Below are 22001 nucleotides of genomic sequence, written 5' to 3'. Positions count from 1 at the left end.
TTATTGCCCACTGAATAGGGCCATTTTTATTACATCATGAAATAATTTTGATGAAGTAGTCATTTCATGTGTATTTTAAGCTTTGTGTGTAAAAATTTCTGTTCTTAAGATTTAATGTTTCTGTGATATATTTGAAAGTACTAATGATAAAGACCTTTTAAAACTTCAGCAGCTCTGACTTTGAAAAAATAATGTGAGCAAAATTGTAGATGCAAGAGAGCTTAAGAATCTTATTGTCCAAATTTCTTAACTACCTTTGATATAACAGAAGCCAAGAGCTTGTATAAAACCAGCTCTCTCCTACCCCAGGGCCTTTGCACTTGCTGTTTCCTCTATCTGGAGAGCCAGAAATATTCATATGGCTTAATCTTTCTCTCCATTCATGTCTCTGAACAAGTGACATCTCATCAGAGAAGCCATCCCCGGTCATCCCATTCACAGTAGCACCTCCATCTCTCTCCAATCCCTTTTTCCTGTTTAATTTCTCCCTCGCATTTACCATCTGACACATTATATATTTATGTGTTTACAGTTTGTCTAGTGCCAGGAAGCAGGATCTTTGTTATGTTCCCCATATGTCCCAGCACCCCAAATAGTAACTGGCATGTATTAGGTATTAGAGTCTCACTAAATATTGATCAAGTGAACAAATGAATAGACATGTGAGTGAAGAGAGCTGAGATGAGAGATTCCAGTTCCTGATTCTTAGGCCAGGAACCTGTCTTCCACACAACCCAGGAGATTCCCACAGAAGGCCACCAAAATACTTCAGTTATCTCAGGTCTTCAAACTTTGATGCTGCTCCATCATTCTTCTGGGTGAACTGCCTGGGCTTTGGAGTCAGACAGACTCAAGTTTGAATATAGGTTCTTACTATCTCTTACTTACTTGCTTCTTACTATCTCTATGAACATGGACAGATGACCCAATTTATATGTGCCTCAGTTTCCTGATCTATACAATGGGGGCAACAACTGTATCTACCTCAGAAGTTTCTAAGGATGAAATCAGATAATATAGCAAAGTGCTTAGCACAGTATCCAGCTCTTGTTCAGCACTCAGACTAGAAAACTAAGACCAGTAACAACCATTTGGTCTCCTTCATTTCCTCCCCTTCTTCCTTGTGTCCAAATTTTTCCCATCTACCTCCTTCCTTGGCTTCCTTTAAAATCTGCCTCTAAAATGCCTTTCCTAGACAGCTTTTCTTTATTTTGTGTGACTCTTGGGTTTATTATGCAGCTGCACGGTATCAACACAAGTAGCTTTGTCTCCTAGCTATTTCCATTGGGTGTATCCAACTCCAGAAGTATCACATGATCTAATTCTACTTTTTTGTGACGACGTTGGTACATAATGCCCTGCAGAACTCACAGCAGATTCGGGGAATCTGTGTATGAATGAGAAAGAAGGTGTGTGTGATTATTGTCTAAAGGGCATTGGTGATGAACATATAAATGCCTATTCCTTTCTTTTTGGCATGTTGCAGATAATCCAAAGCAAAGCAGCCGAGTACCTCTATATATTAAAGTTCTGGATGTCAATGACAACGCCCCAGAATTTGCTGAATTCTATGAAACTTTTGTCTGTGAGAAAGCAAAAGCAGATCAAGTGAGTTTCATAAGAAAGTAAACTAATTTCATCAGATTAATTTAGGTCTTCTAATAATTCAGATGATATATAGAGCTGAGGGCTAGTTTTGAATTATCTATGAGGTGGATGATCACAAAATTAATACTATAAATAAGAACCAGGATGGATGTATAACTTGCATAAGAGAACAAACAGTTTTTAAGAACTGGAAGTTCATCAGTCTCAAAGACTCATGCTGATTCCAAATCAGTCTTAAGTTTTCATTAGAATAGATTAGTCACAACTTTATTGGAAAAATCTTTATTGGTGAGCAGATAACTTTAATTACCATATATACCGGAAAGTATATCTATACCATATTTTACTACTGCCTATAATTCATAGTTGCACTTACTTACACTGCCCATCTGTACAAGTAATACAAATTCATGAATGTTTTACTGTTTTACACATTTGTCCCCACCTGAAATAGGTCTTTTCTGCCAATGATATAAAAATTATGTTACGGTTTGTCAAAACAGAAGTGCACTGTTAAAATACATGTTAAAGTGGGAAGCTCAAGTTACGTGTTTCACATACAAATTTTCTCTTTAGTTTTTTTGCAAGTTGATGGCTTATGAATATGCCAAGATTGCATTTCTAAACAGGCTGTCCAAAGAATGCCCCCATTTTCTTCACTTGCAATGTTGTCATAGATCATTGTGATATTTTATAGCTTTGTACCACTCTAGGGCAGTGTTTCTCAATTAGGGTGATGTTGCCTCCCAGGGGACATTTGGCAATGGCTGGGGACATTGCTGATTGTCACAAGGAGGGTGTTACTGGTATCTAGTGGGAGGATGCTTGGCTTGCTGCTAAACATCCCACAGTGCACAGGACAGCCCCACAAGAAAGGAGCACCCCTTGCTCCACTTCCATTCCATCAATTGTTTACGTGGTGTGGATTCCACATAAATTTTCTAGAGGTTGTCATTTTAAAATTGCGATTAGAAATCATTTAGTCAAGCAATTTACTGCAAAACTGTAAGAAACACTTTATGGTTTTGATTTTAGTTGATTCAGACCCTACGAGCTGTTGACAAGGATGACCCTTACAGCGGGCACCAGTTCTCATTCTCTTTGGCCCCTGAAGCAGCCAGTGGCTCAAACTTTACCATTCAAGACAACAAAGGTAAATGAGCCCAAGTTACCCTCTCCGTCTGGATATTTATATCTGTATCTCTACCTATCTATTCCTACCACGATTGATCCAGTTCATGAATGTATCCACATACATTCACCACTTTGCTTTCTGGTTTCAGACAACACAGCGGGAATCCTAACTCGGAAAAATGGCTATAATAGACACGAGATGAGCACCTATCTCCTGCCTGTGGTCATTTCAGACAACGACTACCCAGTCCAAAGCAGCACTGGGACAGTGACTGTCCGGGTCTGTGCATGTGACCACCACGGGAACATGCAGTCCTGCCATGCGGAGGCCCTCGTCCACCCCACGGGACTGAGCACGGGGGCTCTGATTGCCATCCTACTGTGCATCGTGACCCTACTAGGTAAACTGCTTCTCCCTGCATCCTATCTCCCCATGCTGAGGGGCACTCACTGTTACTGTGGCTCTCTAGATTTATCCGCCTCCCCCATTAAGGCATACAGCCCGATCTAGGTGAGTAGAGTTACACGCTGAGATTCTGTGTTGTGCAACCATGAACTGGTTTTTGCTTGAAAATGGCTTTGGAGAATGAACAGATGCGAAGCTTGCCCATGTCTTTACCTATCCAGGGAATCATTCCACCAAATGAATCTCTTGTCCCTCAGACTGGGAATGAATCGGGGGGGATTTGAGGGCAATATAAACATGCCCTTTTCATTTCATTTGTTGTTTAATATTTTAACCTGGCAAACATTGTTAAATTTTAAAGAGTGAAAGTTGGATGACGGCCCTTTCTACAAAGGTAAAGTTTAAAATCAATGGGAAAGTGGGAAGAAGAATGTGATGACTTTTTTTCTCTCATACAGGATGATGAAATTTTCTTTAACCCAGCAAACTTATTTTGATCTACCCATTTGAATAACTACTTTCCTAGCATTGCTCTCTGACTGCCACATCCACAATGTCTATTATTTCTCAGCATCTCAATAATAAATAACTTCTGTGACTAAGGAAATAAATCTGGGACCTAAAAGAAATGAATGTAATAAAAGCAAAAATCAAGGTCTAACAATGATTCAAATGAAATTTTTACCTCCAACCAACTAACTAGGCACACAGGTTGAGCTCAAAATGCTCAACATACTCTTGATGTTGTGAACTAAGAAATCAAATGTTAGCTAATGCAGTCCTTCCAAAAATAAAAGTAAGATTTTTAAAGCTTGCCTACACAAGAGGGAAAAAAAGGAAGAAGTTAGAGTTAACCTAGATTACACAGTCAGGAAAAAACTCTTTAAAAAAATGACAATATCGTGACTTTGAGAAGAGTAAGGAAGACTTACATTTCTCCAAGAGAAGAACGCCTAGGGATCCCTGCTCAGGAACTTGACATTCCATATCAACTTTGCTAATTATAACAGAAGCCTTGAAACTCCACCACAGAACTGTGATTCTCTTTGTCAACTAAGATTTGGGCAAAGTATTTTAAGATATGAGGATAAATAAAAACTGACTATGCAAAGAAAAAAATTAGTGTCTCTAATGGTGTGAGTCTGTAAAAAAATTGTTTTGGAGAAGAAAGATATGAATATTCTTTTTTATTTAAAAAAAGGTTATTTTTAGAAGGGCTGGATTGGCAGGCTGTTCTCTGGTAGAATTCCATGGACTCTCGTGGCCTGTGGAAGGAGAGCTGACTCTTATCTCACAGAGATGACTCTTCCTTTCCCTCATCATCTACTCATTTTCTCTTCCCCCAAGTTTTTCCTTCTAACTAGCTCCCTTTATCCTCCCATTTCGTCTCCTTCCTCCAGTGAATTCGCTGTCTCATTGCTCCTAACGTGCCTCAGTGCTTCCCACATCTTGTGGAGTCTCTTCGGAATTCTGTACCTCATAAAAAAGGAGAAAAATTGGATGTAACCTTTACTAGGCTCACATCATGGGGTAGACACTGGGCAAGATGCTTTACAAATGTTTTTCTCATTTAATCCTCAGAACCATCTGGTATATATTTATCTGCGTCTTAACTATGGCTTCCAAGATGTGAAGTCATGTAGCCAAGACACACAGCTAACAGGTGGTAGAACTAAGTTCCAAACCCAGGTCTTCTCTCCCTGAGCCTTGGTGCTTCCACACTGCACTCTACTTTCTCTGTGAGCTTATAGAAAGCAGGGTAACTTCCAGGCTGAAAGAGAGCCTGAACTGAAAATAAGGCAACTGAAGAATGTGGAAGCAAACCTGAGAGCTAGTAAGAGAAGGAAAGCCACATGGATATGGGAAGAAATCAGCAGTCAGGAAAGTGGATCATGTGGCCTCTGGTGTTTTATTTGCAAAAATAAAATATAAATAACTACTACATTTTGTGTCTCGATGGTGCCTTAGAATTTACAAAACTTTCACATTTATTAACTCAATCCTGACAACAACACTGGGCACTGTTATTGCTTCTCTTTCGCAAGAGAAGGAAACAGACAGGGCACATCGTTTAAGTGAACCTAGATCTGTTGACCTCAAATGCCTTGCTACCTTCTAGCTTTATGATGAGATTTGAGCAGAAATTGGTCCAACTCCCCCCCACCCCCAACCCCAACGAAAATCTCACTTCTGTCTTCTGGCCCCAAGAGGGTAGAGAAAAGGGAATGGCTCAGTTACTGGGAAGAAAGCATATTACTTTCTCAGAATGTTTTTGTTCTACGTACTTGGAACTCACGTCTTCCATTTATAAAAGTTAGCTTTGAGAAAGATCTCTCTTCTAGGCAGTTAAATAGTCAGGAAATCCTGTTCAGTTGTGCTTTGGGCTAATAAGAAAAGATACGGACAGTTGTAGCTGTATGAGAATTCGGCAGTGAATCAATGTCTTTGAATTACTGAATGTGCCCTTTCTCTCTCAGACAACTGCACTGTCAGGCGTGCGTAGGACTAAAATAAAAGATACAGGTAACTTAAGCTGGGGAAGAATTAGGAAGTGATAAATGCCTGCTATCTTGCCTTATATGACCAAATGAACCTGTGGTACCTCAGAGTTTAATTCTTTGAGAGACAGTTAGCTTGGTTCTATTCTCTAATCCCAAATGCTATCCTGATTTACAACCCTCCTGTTCTGCAAATCCATGTCATTGGTCACAGTGGAAACCAGCACTAAAGGTAGATTATGAGCATCCCTCTGCCTGAAGCCTTGGAATTTCACACCCACCCAGACCCCAGGGTAAAGTGAAGGCCTGCAGAAGCATGCACTGCCCCTACATGACTTGGCCCTACCCTGCTGCTCTGCTCTCCCCAGATCCCTCTGGTCCAGCCACAGGGTCTCCAGGCTGTTTCTCAAACACTCCAGGCGCACCCCTACTCCAGGACCTTTCTTCTAGCTCTGTCCCCTTTGCCAGACAGCTCCTTGGATAACTCCTCATGTCTTTGCTCAAATGTCACTTCCTCAATGATGCAATCTTTCCCCAAAAAATATATTGCCCCTCAAATGTACACAGCAGCACTCTCATGCTCCTTTCTCTGCTCTAAGTTTTCTTGTTTACATTGCACTTATCATCTTCCAACAATTTCCTTGTTTATTAGACACATCGTTTATTTTCTGTCTCCATCCACCCCCACCACCCCTCCTGCCCACCTTCTTAGGGCAGCACTCACGATCAGTTTTATTGATAGTGCCTAGAACTGTACCTGGCACAGAGTAGGCACTACCTAGATATTTACTGAACGAACCGATAAATAAATACCCTGAATGAATGGGACAAATGTGGCATCAGGATACTCTCTGGCAGCAAAAGAGAATGTGTGCAATTACACAGCCACACACTTGAAAATGAACAAAGTGTATTTCCTTTAGAAATAGTCTATAATCCCAACATGCTTCACAGCGTGGTGGTTAAGACTGTGGGCTTTCTAGTCTGACTGAGCTGGAATTCAATTGCTTGTACCTGTGACATTTCTAAGCCTCAATTTCCTCTCCATAAAATGGGGGTCTAATGATGGTATATACTTCGTAGGGGTATCATGGTAATTAAATGAGATTCAGTATGTAAAGTACTTCACACAGTGCTTGACATATAGAACTCTCTAAATAGACAACCAATTCTTATTAATACTATTAACATCTGAAACTTTAACATATAGACATACGGGTGAACATATATCCTTTATTATATAGGTAGATATACACACCCACCAAAAGCCATTATTCTGTAATTTTTATTGCAATAATTCTATTTTCATGGTTCATGAAAACGGGACCATGTATGGATGAAAGAATAAAAAAACATTATTGGTACTCCCTGTAATAAACTCCCCTGGACAAACCCCGTTTGACAATACATCTTCTGCCCTGGATAACTGTTTTCTCTCTAAGCTGTTGCTGTTTTATTTTCCCACCCATATGTCCATTTGTAGACGTGTCTCTCTACAGGTAGCCAGCTGTGTTCTCCCCGGCCAGCTGTGAAGAAACACCAGGAGCTACTAAAACACAATTCTTGCTTTGTGTCTAATTTGAGTTGAGAGGAAAAACCAAAAGGATGAACACTCTGGGCAACAAATTTACAGAATATAAACCTTTGGAAGTTTTGAGTCCCCACTTAAATGTGTTTATTTTGTTTAGCTCAAACAGAAATAATCTGGCATGTGTATGATAACCTGCCCCCTTCAAACGGGCTGGTCTTGAAGTCCCAAACGGCTTTTCTGAATTGTATCTGGGTCTCTCCACGTATTATCTGTTCTAACATGTCCTTATATGTGGGAAAGGTATGCAAATATTCACATCTCGACTTTAGGTTTTAAACTAATTTTACACTTTTCTCAGAAAAAAAAAAGGAAGGCATAGTGCAAAAGTTATTTTAGATGTGGAGTTATGCAAACCCTTCAACACATCTAGAAGGTGCCAGCCTTGTGCTTATAAGCGGCTTCAGAGCATTTTAGGTGTTTAGCATAATTTGCACTCAACACAATACTCTCACTGTGGTTGAGCTTTCTTTTATTATTATTTTATTTTTTTCTTTACCTTAAAACTAGTTTGCCATTTCAAAGCAAAAAGGAACTACTGACAAAATATGACGGTGTTTTGTCCTCCACTTAAATTGCAACCCTCTTTCAAATATTTACTCCATTTCTTTGGGTCCTAGTTTGATCATGCACAGAGGCGAGTAGATGCTTCAAGAAAGAAAAGTTGAGTCTGCACTTTCCTAGAGAACTTTTAAAACTTCGCATTGGAGCACAGTGTTCTTTCCTGGCACTAATTGGGCGGCAAATTAACTTTTCCTTCCCTTTTCTGTTTTGTTTCTGCCTCCAGTGACAGTGGTGTTGTTTGCAGCTCTGAGGCGGCAGCGGAAAAAAGAACCTTTGATCATTTCCAAAGAGGACATCAGAGACAACATTGTCAGTTACAACGACGAAGGTGGTGGAGAGGAGGACACTCAGGCCTTTGATATCGGCACCCTGAGGAATCCCGAAGCCATAGAGGACAGCAAATTACGCAGGGACATTGTGCCCGAAGCCCTTTTTCTACCCCGACGGACTCCAGCCACTCGTGATAACACCGACGTCCGAGATTTCATCAACCAAAGGTTAAAGGAGAATGACACGGACCCCACTGCCCCGCCCTACGACTCCTTGGCCACCTATGCCTACGAGGGCACCGGCTCGGTGGCCAATTCCCTGAGCTCGCTGGAGTCAGTGACCACAGATGGAGACCAAGACTATGATTACCTTAGTGACTGGGGCCCTCGCTTCAAAAAGCTCGCAGATATGTACGGAGGGGTGGACAGTGACAAAGATTCCTAATATGTTGCCTTTTTTCATTTTCCAATACGACACTGAAACATGTGAAGTGGCTATTTCTTTCTATTTATCCACTACTCCGTGGAGGGTTCTCTGTTCTACCAGTTCCAAAAGTCAATGGCTGCAGTCCGTGGGGATCTAATGTTAGAGACTTTTTTCTAGTACACTTTTATGAGCTTCCAAGAGGCAAATGTTTATTTTTTAGTGCATCAGTTAACCATGTCAGTCAGCCCAACAGGCCCCAAGCTGGAGGAGAGGACAGAGAGTAACATTTTCCCTTGTTCTCTTAGGGCAAGTTCCGAACACGCTCAATTCAACTGGCCTGGTCTTTTTACTACACTCCGTTGACTCAGGTCGGCTGACTGCTCCGCCTGTACACATCACATGCTAATGGGATGAGGGATTGTGCTTTAATGATTAAAGATAGAGTTTTAGTAAGAGAAATGAGGAACAACTTCACAGTCGTTCCTGGTGTATCAGCCCACAAGGAGATAATGAACTATATATGGGTGTGTGTTTCCATCACAAAGAATTTAAAACATCTACGCATCCTGTGTGTTCTTCAAGAACTTTTTCTGACACCATTGGCTATTCAAAACATCAGATCCACCAATGTTTTAAGATTCTCATTCCTCTTTAGGAATAAAAGCAAATTAAATGGTAGCATTCAAAAACAACCACCAAAAAACAAAAAACTTAGTAAGACCTCATTCTTTGCCGCTAACTTCTAATTTGTTATATATTAGACATGCAGAAGTTTGCCGTCCCACCATATAAAGGAAAAGGGAAAATAGCTAACAATGTTAACAAAATAAATATTTAACATACTTTAAACTTTGGGCCACCAAATATATCACAGATTACTTGAAATTGTTTCAACCATCAGTAGGCTAATTACAAATAAGTCTAATTGTTTAAAAGTTCTTGAAGGAACTTTTCTGAGATAAATTTTAACTCCTTGTCTGTAGTTGTCCTCAGTATTATTCTAATATACTTGAATGTAGCAGTGTGAAGTACAATAATTCATATTCTTAAGATACTTCTTACACAGTTAAGTTGCATTAGTAAAGGTAGATTAAATAAAACTCGAATCCTGCTCTCGGAGTTTAATGGGGAGGTAAGAGCCAGCCACACTTGAACCTGATACCCTGTCCTTCACGTCCAGAAACATCTATCTATTTATATAATGTGATAGATATAGATGAACATTGAGATCATGGTGAAAACCTACATATAACATATTTGGAAGATGCTTACAAAGGGAAAAACTCGGATTCCCTTCAACAAGAGTGTTTAAGATTGTAATTAAAATGATAGTTGACTTTCAAAAGCATTAATATTTTTTGATTGTTTTTAACTTAGTTTCCATGGCAACCCTGCCAGCCTTGTCTTTGAGCTAATGATAAAGTAATGGTCTCAAACTATGACAGAAAAGTACTGTACAATCCATCCAATCTATTATTTCTCTAATTATGCAATTAGCATCACAGTTATTATCCAGAAGACCCAACTGAACTGAACTAATCCTTTTGGCAGGTTCAAATCATTTATTTCATACGGCTGTTCTAATGACTTTTATCATTAGAATCCTACATCGTGCAGTCATCAGAAATTTCCAAAGTACTGTAATGAAAACATCCTTGTTTTGAAACCTTTAGGAAAAAAACAGGCTCTGTATATATATAATATGTACTCAAGAATATGCTGACTTCAATTATTAGTCTTAGGGATTTATTTTCAATTAATGTTAATTTTCTACAGATAATCTTAGCGTAATTTCCATTGGGGGATAATGTCATATCAGCACATATTTTCTTTTTGGAAACACATTGTTGTTTGGTTCCGTTTTAAGTAGGCATATTACCCAGGAAGAAAGACGGCACCTTTAAAATAAGAGAAATGTAGTATTTTGGGTTACCCAAGTAGAGTGAAAAATTTTTACAATCGTATTATCCTTGTGCTTCCTGAATGGTTTCCTATTTTCTAATAGACTTCCCTGTATACTAACAAGTATGTCATGCTTGGGCTATTTCTTGCTTTCAGGGTTTTCTTTTGTTAGTTCTTCATACACACACGGACATATATACACATACAGAGGAATGCAAACAAAATACTACAAGAGGGCTTCACTGTAATGAATCAATGTATATCATAGACACAGGTAAGTGTTGAAAAAAGATAGCTTAGTAAAGTTAATTAATAAGAACTAGTTATTTATAGCAATAGAACAACACCTTAATTACATGACTTATTGTAAAATTAAAGAGCTCTCTATCCTTATGTATCATGTCATGTAACAAATTGAATCAAGAAAGAAAGTCCTGTAAAAAGAAACATATCATCAAAAGTCTTCTTTTGAACTTTTGGCGTTAACTTGAACGTCGGAGGGTTGACACTAGCGACTTCCAATGTTTAAGAGTAAAGTTTACTCTTTCCTCAGAACTGAAAGTAAGTAGTTCTGTCGTGGAATATTTGAGATGTAATTGGCAGGATATTTTATCCCTCCCTGACGATGATATGGTATACAAGAACAAAATGATATGACTAAATACTGAAATAACTGTCTAATCTCCTACCACAAAACCTGATGATCAAGTGAATCTCTAAGAAACTCGATACTTTGAGGCTGGAACTGAATATTTAGCATGAGGGTCCTGTAAGTATCAAGGTGGGGTAGTATTTTCCTATAATGAAGACTCTTTGATGTCATGGATACAATAAGAGCCACAGTTCCATCATTCTAGGCAGGTCTCACTTCCTTCCCACCAAAGTATCAGGTCAGGACTCAGGTCAACATGAATGATTACTGGAGAAAAAAATTAGTTTTCAGCTCAGTTTTCACATTGTCTCTGTCCTGATATTAGATGCTGGTGATGAGAAAGATGGAAGGAAAGGGGAAAGAGATAAAATTTTAATATTTTCTGTAATCACTGAGAAGCTACAATTTATTAAACATAAGCAGATTGCTTTTGTAGGTTGCTTCAAGGACTGTGAGGCCTTTCTGACATTTTTTTTTCCCTCCATTCAAAGGGGAGAGTTTCTTCAAACCATTAAGATGTTCCCTAGAATATGCTGAAATTTTAAAGACATTAAACCATTGTGCATAAATTTAAAGCCCCTGCACTTCATGACCACTTTCTGCTGAAAGACCTAGAAAACATTTGTCCCCAAATAAAAGAAAAATCAAATGGGAGAGAAGCAAAGATGGCTCCATAGAACCATAAGAGAGGGGATCTGGGCACAGTAAACATATGATTTTTACAGAACTTTCTTGGCTTTATGGTTTACATGGAAAAAGGGAGGTTCGAATACAAATTGACTCCATTTTCAGATGGAACAAAACCTGGTGATTCAACTTTAACTTGGTAAAAATGTTTTTGGTTTAGTGTTCATTTTCAGGTCCCAAAATGTTGTACAAAAAGTTCTTAAAGTTGAATCTCTATCTTAGAAGCATCTAAATTTTATGGATCCAAACTAACTTTAGAAAGTTTCCATTACTTTCTTTCTTTTTTTTTTTTTTTGATGAGGAAGATTGTCCCTGAGCTAACATCTGTGCTAATCTTCCTCTACTTTGTGTGTGGGACACCACTATAGCTTGGCTTGATGAGTGGTGTGTAGGTCTGTGTCTGGGATCTGAACCTACGAACCCCAGGCCACTGAAGTGGAGCGCACAAACTTAACCAGTACGCCACCAGTCTAGCCCTTACTTTCATTTTTAAGTAGATAAATTTTAGATGTCCTGATTTGCTAAATAATACCTTACATCAAATGCTTTGCCTTGAGATGTTTATTTCATTGGAGATAATAATGTATAAACTATGCACTGGGCCTTCCTCAATTCTATATACTTGAGGACAAAAATAGTATGCAGTTGAAAGGAAACAACAGAGCTGATTCTTGGGCACAAACTGAATATTTAAACGAGGTACAGCTAAATTCATTTTCCTCAGGAACAAAATCACCAAATAAATTATTATATCCTAGTTATTAGGTTTAAGTGGTGTAATTTCTTTGGAAGAATGCTCTGAAAAGTCACGATCCCCACTATTTGGAAAGGCATCCTCTGAAAAGGATCATTTTAGTTTAATTTTATTTTTTATGTTTTTATCTAGATGAAATCTTTTTGAATTGTGAGCAGGGATTAAAAATCCAAACAGGCTGCTGTGTTTACGTTAACAATACAACCCAGCCTTCTTCATCAGATCATAAGAGTGGAAAGATTAAGACTTAGAGTGTGGATCTTCAGGAAGATGAACTATTTCCTAAGGTCTGACAAGCAGCTCTGTTTTCCAGAGAATACAGAATTTCAGTATGGTCTCCTTAAAAGTTCAGTGACTATTACAGTTGCAGCATTTTTAATCTGTCTTTGGCATCTTTATGGAATAATTTTCTAAAGGGATAATTCTCTACTAAAAAATAGCAGACCCCGACCATATTTAATGTTCAAAGCAATACCCTCCAAGAAAGGAAATACATTGACTCACACACTTGTTAAAAGTTAATAAAGAAATAGCTCATTTTTAAAGTCAGAAGTTTATGGTCTCTGCATCGTCAGTTTAATTTAAGCATTGCTGAGACAATCTTTAATCTCCTCCCCATTTTGTAATACCTTATTTATGATGCATTTTCATTTTTTAATTCGGGGGGAACGTTAGCCCAGCAGAGGCAGCAGATGAAAGTGCCGAAAGGAGGTCAGATGGAAACAAAGCTATTACCCACTGTATTTCAGACAGGACCGAGGCACTTAGCTGAAGAGCCACTGGCTTATTAGATTAATTTCAAAAGAGCTTTTACAAGTTACTTAATTCCATTTTTTTTTGAAGAACCCATGGACCACAAACTCAAATTTCTCCTCAAATGGGGTTAATTTGACAAATGAGGCATGGACCCAGCATTGTGCAAAAAGCATTCCACTCTAATGAGATCTTGGTCTTTCTTACAAGACTCTGCTATTTATGTAAATATGTCTAGAGGCACCTTCTATAAGCTTTTAGTTTTCTATGATCTATTAGTGTTTATTAAGGAATCAGATGCATAGAATAACTAGGCATTCAGGGGGAATGTTGTGTGGCAGACGTAACACTGATCTGCTCAGAAGACACATAGGAACACTTCGAAAGCGTTGTACTGTTTTGTTTGTGATTATTCTCATTGCTTTGAAAGTACACTGCATAAGAATAGGCCTTATAATAAATGCTATGTACGTCTTCAGTAGTACCAAGCTAAGGCAATTTGGCGTTCCCCTACTGTGATTTGTGATTTTAAACCCAGAAAATAAAAGCTTTTTGGTATTGATTGTTTTTAATTAAAAACACTCCCAAGTATAAATTGAAACTGATGCCACCCTTGAAGATTTACTGGCCTGGAGCATTCAGTTCTGTATCACTCGTGTCTTTGGGAGCGAGAACACCTGATGGAAACAGTCACTGCTCAGCTTTCATCCACATTTGTAGTTAGGGAGATTTTCATAACTTCACAGTTTACATGAGAAAATTTTCTGTATTAGAAGAACGGGGTTGAGACAATTACATTTTAGCTCAGTGTGGCCGGGCCTTTTGTTGTAGTCAAATGGCAAACACACACTCCTTGAAATGGCTTCTTTTATTTTCCTTTGTTTTCGTAGACGTATAAATTCGAAAAGAATGCAATTTAAGAAGTGATTTCTCACAAAGAGTAAATATGCCTTTTGCAAATCAATTTTTGTAACAAGTTATTTATATGATATTACTTAATAAACTGGTTTTTTTCTAACTTGTTTTTTTTCAATTCTCTCAAACTATTGTTTGTAATCAGAGATTTAAAAAATGTACATGTTGATACACACTTTATCTTTCCCAATCTGCTATTTTAACCTCTCAGATAGCTAACAAAAGCCAACTTGTTTTATGATGATTCGCTTGTAAACAATAGTTTCTCCTAGCCAGCAGTATATATCGTTGGCACTGCCCTGCAAACTTCTTACTGCTGGGATGCCAAGAATTCTAGTGTTATTTATGGAATTGCAGTATTAAGAAGAAAGCTGTTTATCCTCATGGTAATTGCTTTAGATAAAAAAGGACAGTTCTTTATTTTTGCCCATCCCAAATCTCTATCCTTTATTTCACTCCCACAAAAACAATTGTCTATGGATCTTGATTTAAAAAAGAAAAAGAAATAGCAAGAGCCAGACCAAAGGGAAATAAGAATAAAATCCTTCCAGTATTCTGATACTATGAGTAAATAAAATGTTTTTAGCATATTCAGAGCTGTAATATTTTATATGCTTTTTTTTAAGCTGCCTCTTGTTTCTACAGAGGCCATTTCATAATTTTTTAACTGGGAGAATTCATAGCTTTGCAAAGGAGATTTTTCATTCATTCATTCATTTGTTTAATATATAGTAGGCACTCCACTGTGTGCAATGGAATATTCAATAGGAAGCCAGATAGATATATTTTCCCTCCTCTCCAGAAGCTCATGGCCCAGGAGGAAGGGCTGCCATAACCTCATAACTATAGTACCCACCAAAAGGTAGCACGAAGATGTCTTCAGAGAGGTACAGATGAAAGTGCTATAGGAAGGAGAAACTGTTTCTGCTCTGGTGCAGGTGTATGTGGGAGGTTTAACAATTAGTAGAATTGAGATAAAGGGAGATAAAGGGAAATAAATTTAAAAGAATAGCATGGGAAAGAGTGAGAAGAGAGGGATACTTGAGCAATGCTATGGATCTCAGCTGAGGTTGCCTGAAGGAGATAAGGCTTGGGAAAGTCACATGGCACCAGGACACGAGGGATCACCAATGCTGGAGCCCCTGATTTTTGTTGTTTTGTTTTCACTTTTGATTTTGCCACTTGGTTTAAAGATAACTCGGTCAGGAACAGAAACTCATGGAAAGGAATGATGCTATTAGAAATACACTTTTTTGAAGGATATATACATTGTGCAATAGTATGCATGGTGCACTAGAACAAGCCCCTCCTCAGCCATCCCACCCCAGTCCCAGTTCCTCACCACCCCAGGGCAAGCAGAGTCTGCAGAATCTAGGAAACTTCCCGGACTTAATGATAACATAAGCAGGAAGTGCAATGTGCTGTCTCAAGGACCCAGTTCAGCAAGCAGATTCCTGCAAACACTTAGATAGGCTAAGCCCTTTCCCATCACCATAACAAACCACTTCCTATAATAATTACTGGTATGCATTAGCGTAATTCACTCTAGCTGCTGCAATAGACTAAATCTCCATAAAGTTTATGTCTCACTCATGAAGTTCAGGGTGCTGGTGGACTTTTGTCCCTCTTGTAGCTATGTCATCCAGAGCACCCTGACTCCAAGGTTTAACGTGGCAGAGGAAGAGAATTTACTGGATGATCATTTGAGATGTTTCTAAGAGGCAGGGCCTAGACATGGCTTACACCACTTCTGCTCACATCTCATTGGCCAAGACTCAGTCATGTGGCCCCAAACCAACTGGACAGAGGCTGGGAGATGTAGACAGACAAGCACATGTGTATCTGGTGAGAACATTTATATGTATCTGCCACATATAGGTTCAGGCTCTGTCAGTCTTGCAACATCTCTCCCAATTCCCCCCAGTTTCAGTCACCATAAAAAGCCATATCCCATAATAATCATTTGGGTGTTATCAGAAGAGAAAGTAGGAAGTCATTTACAAATTCAACCTTCAAGTTGAAACCCCCTTTAAGAGGTGTTTGTCTTCCATCCCTGACTCCAAGGCCCAGGGTAGATATTTCTAATTAATTGACTCATGGATCTTCTAGATGTCGCCTGAGAATCCCTAACAGGTATGCCCCAGCAGCCACGAGCAATAGGATAATGTTGACCTATTTGCCAACCCAATTTAAGAGATTAAGCTCTCCATTGAAAGATTCATTTTCTTTCAATCTAACTTTTATTGTCCACTCACCACTAACATTTGGGAAGAGCATTTTGGTCCTGAGATTTTCAAAAATTTGGAATAATTAAGGAAGCTAAATGGCTCAGTCTGCCATTATAATTAGCTCACATCTTTATTTCACAAATATGGAGCAACAAGCATGGATAAATTTGTTTGAAAAGTTCAGATGTTAATTGCAGGTTGGTTGATGCATCTCTCCTCGGTAATACTCCTGAACCTATTGATTCATTCTGCAAAAATCATTTGAGAACATACGATGGGCCAGGCACGGATCCAGGAGATAGTGATACAAGGGTAAAAAGACAGACACCCCCTGCCCTACACGTGCCCTTCCCACGAGGACTGCCATGATTTAATCTTCCATTGTTAATCTTAGTTTGCTTGACTAGACATTTTGTGCTGAATGACATCCTGATTCTTTTGATCACTTTGCTGGGTCTCATATTCCTGAATTCAATACTTTTCCAAATATGCCATGAATAGATATGGCTCTTTAAAAGAAATAGATTGTCTCCTACTTCTGTCTATAATATACTTGTTCCTTTTTTAAACTGTCTCCCTTGACATATTAGATCATCTTTATTGCTTCCTGAGCCATTTAGTCTCAAAAACTTAACTTTTAATGGCAAATATGTCTTGTTTGCACATTGGTAAGAAAATGTCTCCTTATAGTCAGTAAAGGATAAGTTTTATTAAAGCTTTTAACTTTGCTTAGCTGCCTGATAATAATATCTTACTTTTATGCAGCACTTTAGAAATAACTATCATGCATATGATTTGATATAACTGTCACAGAAGCCCCATACAAGAGCGTGTATCATTCCCATTTCACCAACAAACAAAGTGGGGTCATTTGTCCTTAGGTCTCATCACAAGAATTAGTATTAAACTCACTTCTTGTAACTCAGGCTCTGCAATTCTGCCACTGAACCCCACGTTTTCCCCTTTGTATGCACAGTCCAATCTCATCAATTTGAGAGAAATATTTATTGGGAGAAGAAAAGGATTCTTTTTCCTTTGTGCAAATTCAGATGAGGTTGGATTCTGCTGATGACTGCAGCCTCAAAGACATTCCTCTCCGTAACATCAGTCCAAATGCTCTGGGAAGAAAACAAGAGGCTGAAAGCAAAATTCTGCCTATTAACTCCAATTACCCAGCTGATTCCGATTATAAAATTGGAACAGTGTTCCCAAAGATAAACATTCCCAAGAAATATAAAATTCCACACAACACTGCAAAAGCTCTAATTGTTTATATAATGATAATAATCTTGACAATACTGATATTTCAAACATCAAATTGTGGTAAGCCCTCTGCAGAGCAGCAAAGCCCTATAAGAGAAGGAAAAGGAAGGGAATGATGACTTCCTGTCACTCCTTAGGCGATTCAGACTCCATGACTGAAGGAGGAGCTGTGGAGGAATAAGGGAGACTATTCTAGCCCTGAGCACCCACTGAATCCAGGGACCCACCCCAATAATGTGGTGTCTGTGATATGCCCAGAAAACCCAACTGCCCAGTTAGGTGGTATGTGTGTGGCAGAGCAGTAGGTACAGATCTCAATTTACAAACTAAACGTATTTTCTACACTTTTCTACAACTGAACTTCATTTCTGTTTTGAACCCTGATTCCTATGAGCAACAGAAACTCAACTTTAGTCATGTAGGGTCCACACTCTTTGACTGATATTACAGCTAAGTTCTAAGGTAACGTGAAGAGTCGGGGTTAGAAGGAGGACAAGGCATAGTCAAAGCTTAGTGCTACCCTGCGAAGGGAGCGACGAGGAGTAGGTGGACTCCAGAAAAATTATGATAATTCTCTAACCCTCCCTGTCTGTCCTCCCACCCATCACAAAATGCGGAGGCTGAAGTTTATCGATCAGAAATGCTTTTTTATGTTATTGTCATTATTTCTCATTCTCAGAAGGTCAGGATCAAAAGCTTAAGAAAGACATCTGATTCTTTCCTGACTTATGGCTTTGACTGACATTCAGAAAGAGCTGAAAGTTACCTCAGAATGTCACTATTTCAAATTGAATGCTAACTTATAACAACGTTTTCTCATGCTTTACTATCTGAAGCATTATAAAAGTATTCATTTATAGTATTAAAATCTATTCAATAATAATTAAGATTGTCAGTCTTCAGCAATTTCTGAACATCTTTTATATGATGAGAACTTTACTACCTACGTTATGCACAAATTATATTTTTTCTTTATCATAAATCAAGAAGATCATGACAAAGTGTCTTCTGATTTTCGAATATATTGATATGAAAAATCTTGCAAAGCTATAAAAATTAATCTCAATTGAATATATATTTAACAAGTGTTTGTGTGGAAAACAATAAACATGTTAAATCCAGACTGGTTGGTTCCTTTTGGCCCCAAAGAAATATATCTACCTTAAAAGAATCTGGCAAAGTGACACCAAGATTCAAATGACAGCTCTCAAGTGAGAAAAGTTCGGTCGACAGATTGATTGTGGTATTAAGACTTGAGCCGGGCCTGTAAAGGAGCTCTGAAACCCACAGCAAAGTCACTGGGCTGCTTCTCTAAAATGCAAACTCCCTGGTCCCCCTCTAGAAATAATCAGGGCTATTGCATGTGCTCCACAGGCCATAGGCATTCCAAACTTTGGAAGTTCCACCTTCATTATATTAAACACACTGAAACATATCCACACTTTACCTTAAAGACCTGAATCAAGTTGCAGTTTGCTAGTTTACATAACATTGTTATTTATGCCATTAGACTTTTATTGCTTTTATTTTTGCAATTTTCCTTCTGTATTTCAAAGTCCTTTTTTTTTTAAGATTGGCTCCTGAGCCAACAACTGTTGCCAATCTTCTTTTTTTTGCTTTTTCTTCCCAAATCTCCCCAGTACCTAGTTGTATATCTTAGCTGTGGGTCCTTCTAGTTGTGGCATGTGGGATGCTGCCTCAACGTGGCCTGACGAGTGGTGCCATGTCTGCGCCCAGGATCTGAACCGGCGAAACCCTGGGCTGCTGAAACAGAGTGTGTGAACTTAACCACTCGGACACAGGGCCGGCCCACCTTTTTTTTAATTTATGCTTTTTTAGGATGTGGCTCATCTGAGAGTAACATAGGTACTATGTATTGTTTACTGTGCCTAATGTATTAAAAGACGTCATGGAGAAAGTGAAGATGGGATTATGGAATCTGCATTTATAGAAAGTTCCCCAGTGATTCTTATGCACCCCAGAGTTTGAGATAGAAGTGAAACTGATGAGGTAACAAAGGCAAAGTTATGCTCAGTTTGACCAGCAAAGAAGGTTCTGGAAGGGATGAGGAGGGATGTAAGTTCTAATATTTTTGCACTTGCCTTCCAACTTTCCTTTACCTATTGCATGCAAAGCATGTACTTGCCTAACAAATGATAAAGGGATTAAAACAGGTGCCCTCCCTAGAAAAGGTTGCAAATTTCCAATTAAAATACCAGGAATAGTTTATACACATTAAGTAAAACCTCAGGTGAAGCTCTCCACTCTCCCACCTTTTTTTTCAGAACTTTCCTGGCTACATTCCCTGCCTGTGTCAGTCAATAAGTAAACAATTGAAATCCCTCCAGAGTTGATTCACCAGTTTTCCTAAGCATGTGCTTCTATTTCTCTCTTTTTAAACTCAGCCATTGTTCTGTGCGCCTCAGCTGGGGAACGCCTCCTCTCCCAGGGCCCAATCAGAGCTCCACTGCAATTAGCTTAATTGGAAGAAGACTCAACCAAATTTCCAATTAAAGTTCTAAACAAGCTATTAGAACAGACTATTTTTGTCTTTTCAGAGAAAGTCTCCTAATAGTCATTTTTTAAAAGGTAAAAATCCTTAAAGGAGAAAAGGTGAGCACAGTCAGATCAATTACCACTGTTAATCATTCCTCATAGTTAAAGGTGGGTCTTTTCACTTAGGTAATTTGGAAGTAAGCCATTTATTCATTCTTTTATTCACTTTAATTTTTATTAAATTAATATGTCTATATTGCCTAAAAGGACAAATGGTTCTATAAAACTTACAGCAAAAACTTCCCGCTCCTCTCCCATTGCCTTACCCAGAAGGCAATCCCTTACCCTTTAACTCTCCCAAATAGTTCTTGTAGTATTCACTTCCATACTTTTAAATAATGCTTATATTAGGTTGAATCATAAGAAATTGTCATTTTTGTAGGTGAAAAGTAGTTAATATCAACAATTTCAGGTGTTTCAACTTAATATTACTATTTCTAGTGTTGACAGTTTTGAACATTGTCTATTGATTTCCCATTATGGAGAGTAAAGATTTAGATTTACTACAACACCCCAAACAAACACACACACGCACACACACACACACAATACTTCCCCATCCTTCCAATATAGTTACAGCACAACTAAGAGTTTACATTATTATCCTATGTAAATATTGTTCACATTTGACCTTCTACTGCACTATGATTTCACTTCCTTTCTTGTTCAACTTCATTTTTTCCTGAAATTATTAATTGCCTCTCTTTTTCTTTTTTTTACATTTGCTTAGTTTTCTACATACCTGTAGAAATTCAGCCACCAACTTCCTGGCATGACTCTTAAATGTCTCTCACCCATGGAAGGTAATCTGTCAGTTTTCTTTGACTTGCAGTATTATTCCAGAAACTCTCCATCTCTCTGATGCCATGAGTAATTTTTTTAAACATATTCTTCTGCTCCCTGCTGCTTGTCTCTATTTTCTCTGCATATCTTTTCTCTGTTTGCTTCGGTCTTTGTCTTCTACATTAGAAGTCTTCCTCAAATGTCTGGCAATCCTTAGCTGTCTGTTCATGGTTAGTAGTGACGTAGCAAAAAGCTAACTAGAAGCTCTAGGTGTCAGCTGGTGTGCCTCACCACAGGGTGACTGGAGGAAACTGATGGTTTCATTGGAGCACCCAAATGTCAGCATTCAGAAATCTTGGGTCAGTCCGTTGCCTCTAAGAGGATTCCTTCAATCTCTTCCTCAGGGGTCCATCCTTGGCTGCCAATATTCAGAGAGCTTTATTGGGGGAATCTCAATGTTCAGAATATAGATTTTCATTTAACATACCTTTGAGGTACAGCTCTTCCCTCTGACCTCAACTGTATCTGTTGTTCCTGAGAGCAGGATCTCTCTGATTCAGCTCTCCAGAAAGTAAACCTCCTGCCTTCTTCTAGGATGGGGAAAGAATAGTGAAAAAAGTCACCTGGATGTGCAGGATAGTGAAGAAGATCTGGGGTCTGACTTCTTCTGATACAGATTTACAGTGAATCTGTTTCCGGCCACATGCCACACCCTGACAATCAAGGTATCTGGCAGCTCTAAGTTTTGACCTTGCCTGAGTTTTGCATTATGAATCAGCTTGCTTCTTATTAGGTTCCCATCATGTGCTAGATGTTAGGCTTCAATTTCTCCATTCTGCTAAGTATGTTGCTAGTCATTTATCCTCCTTTCATCTTCTAAATTCATCAATCAGTGATGATGAATATTTATTGTGATAGATATTTGGGACTACAACTTTGAACATTATAGACACTTGGGGTTTATAGTCTAGCAGGAAAAAAACTAGATAATTAAATCAACAATTATAATAAAGT

At 38.5% G+C, this 22001-nt stretch overlaps 1 protein-coding gene across 2 annotated transcripts in view; it reads left to right on the top strand.

Annotated features, from left to right (window-relative positions):
* The window catches only part of CDH6 (cadherin 6), a 124765-nt gene extending 110508 nt beyond the window's left edge, over positions 1–14257 (top strand). Inside the window, exons 9-12 of one of the 2 annotated variants that reach the window (XM_014866309.3) lie at positions 1487–1608; positions 2644–2761; positions 2892–3143; positions 8022–14257. In XM_014866309.3, the coding sequence (XP_014721795.1) occupies positions 1487–1608; positions 2644–2761; positions 2892–3143; positions 8022–8512 (983 nt within the window). In that variant the 3' untranslated portion in view covers positions 8513–14257. The remainder of the gene's footprint in view (positions 1–1486; positions 1609–2643; positions 2762–2891; positions 3144–8021) is intronic. The other variant, XM_044779462.2, reaches the window with a different exon arrangement.
* Positions 14258–22001: the final 7744 nt, after the last annotated feature.

The sequence above is a fragment of the Equus asinus genome, chromosome 10 (assembly GCF_041296235.1).
Source record: "Equus asinus isolate D_3611 breed Donkey chromosome 10, EquAss-T2T_v2, whole genome shotgun sequence".
Taxonomy (NCBI): Eukaryota; Metazoa; Chordata; class Mammalia; order Perissodactyla; family Equidae; genus Equus; species Equus asinus.
This window is presented reverse-complemented; position numbering and strand designations above follow the sequence as displayed.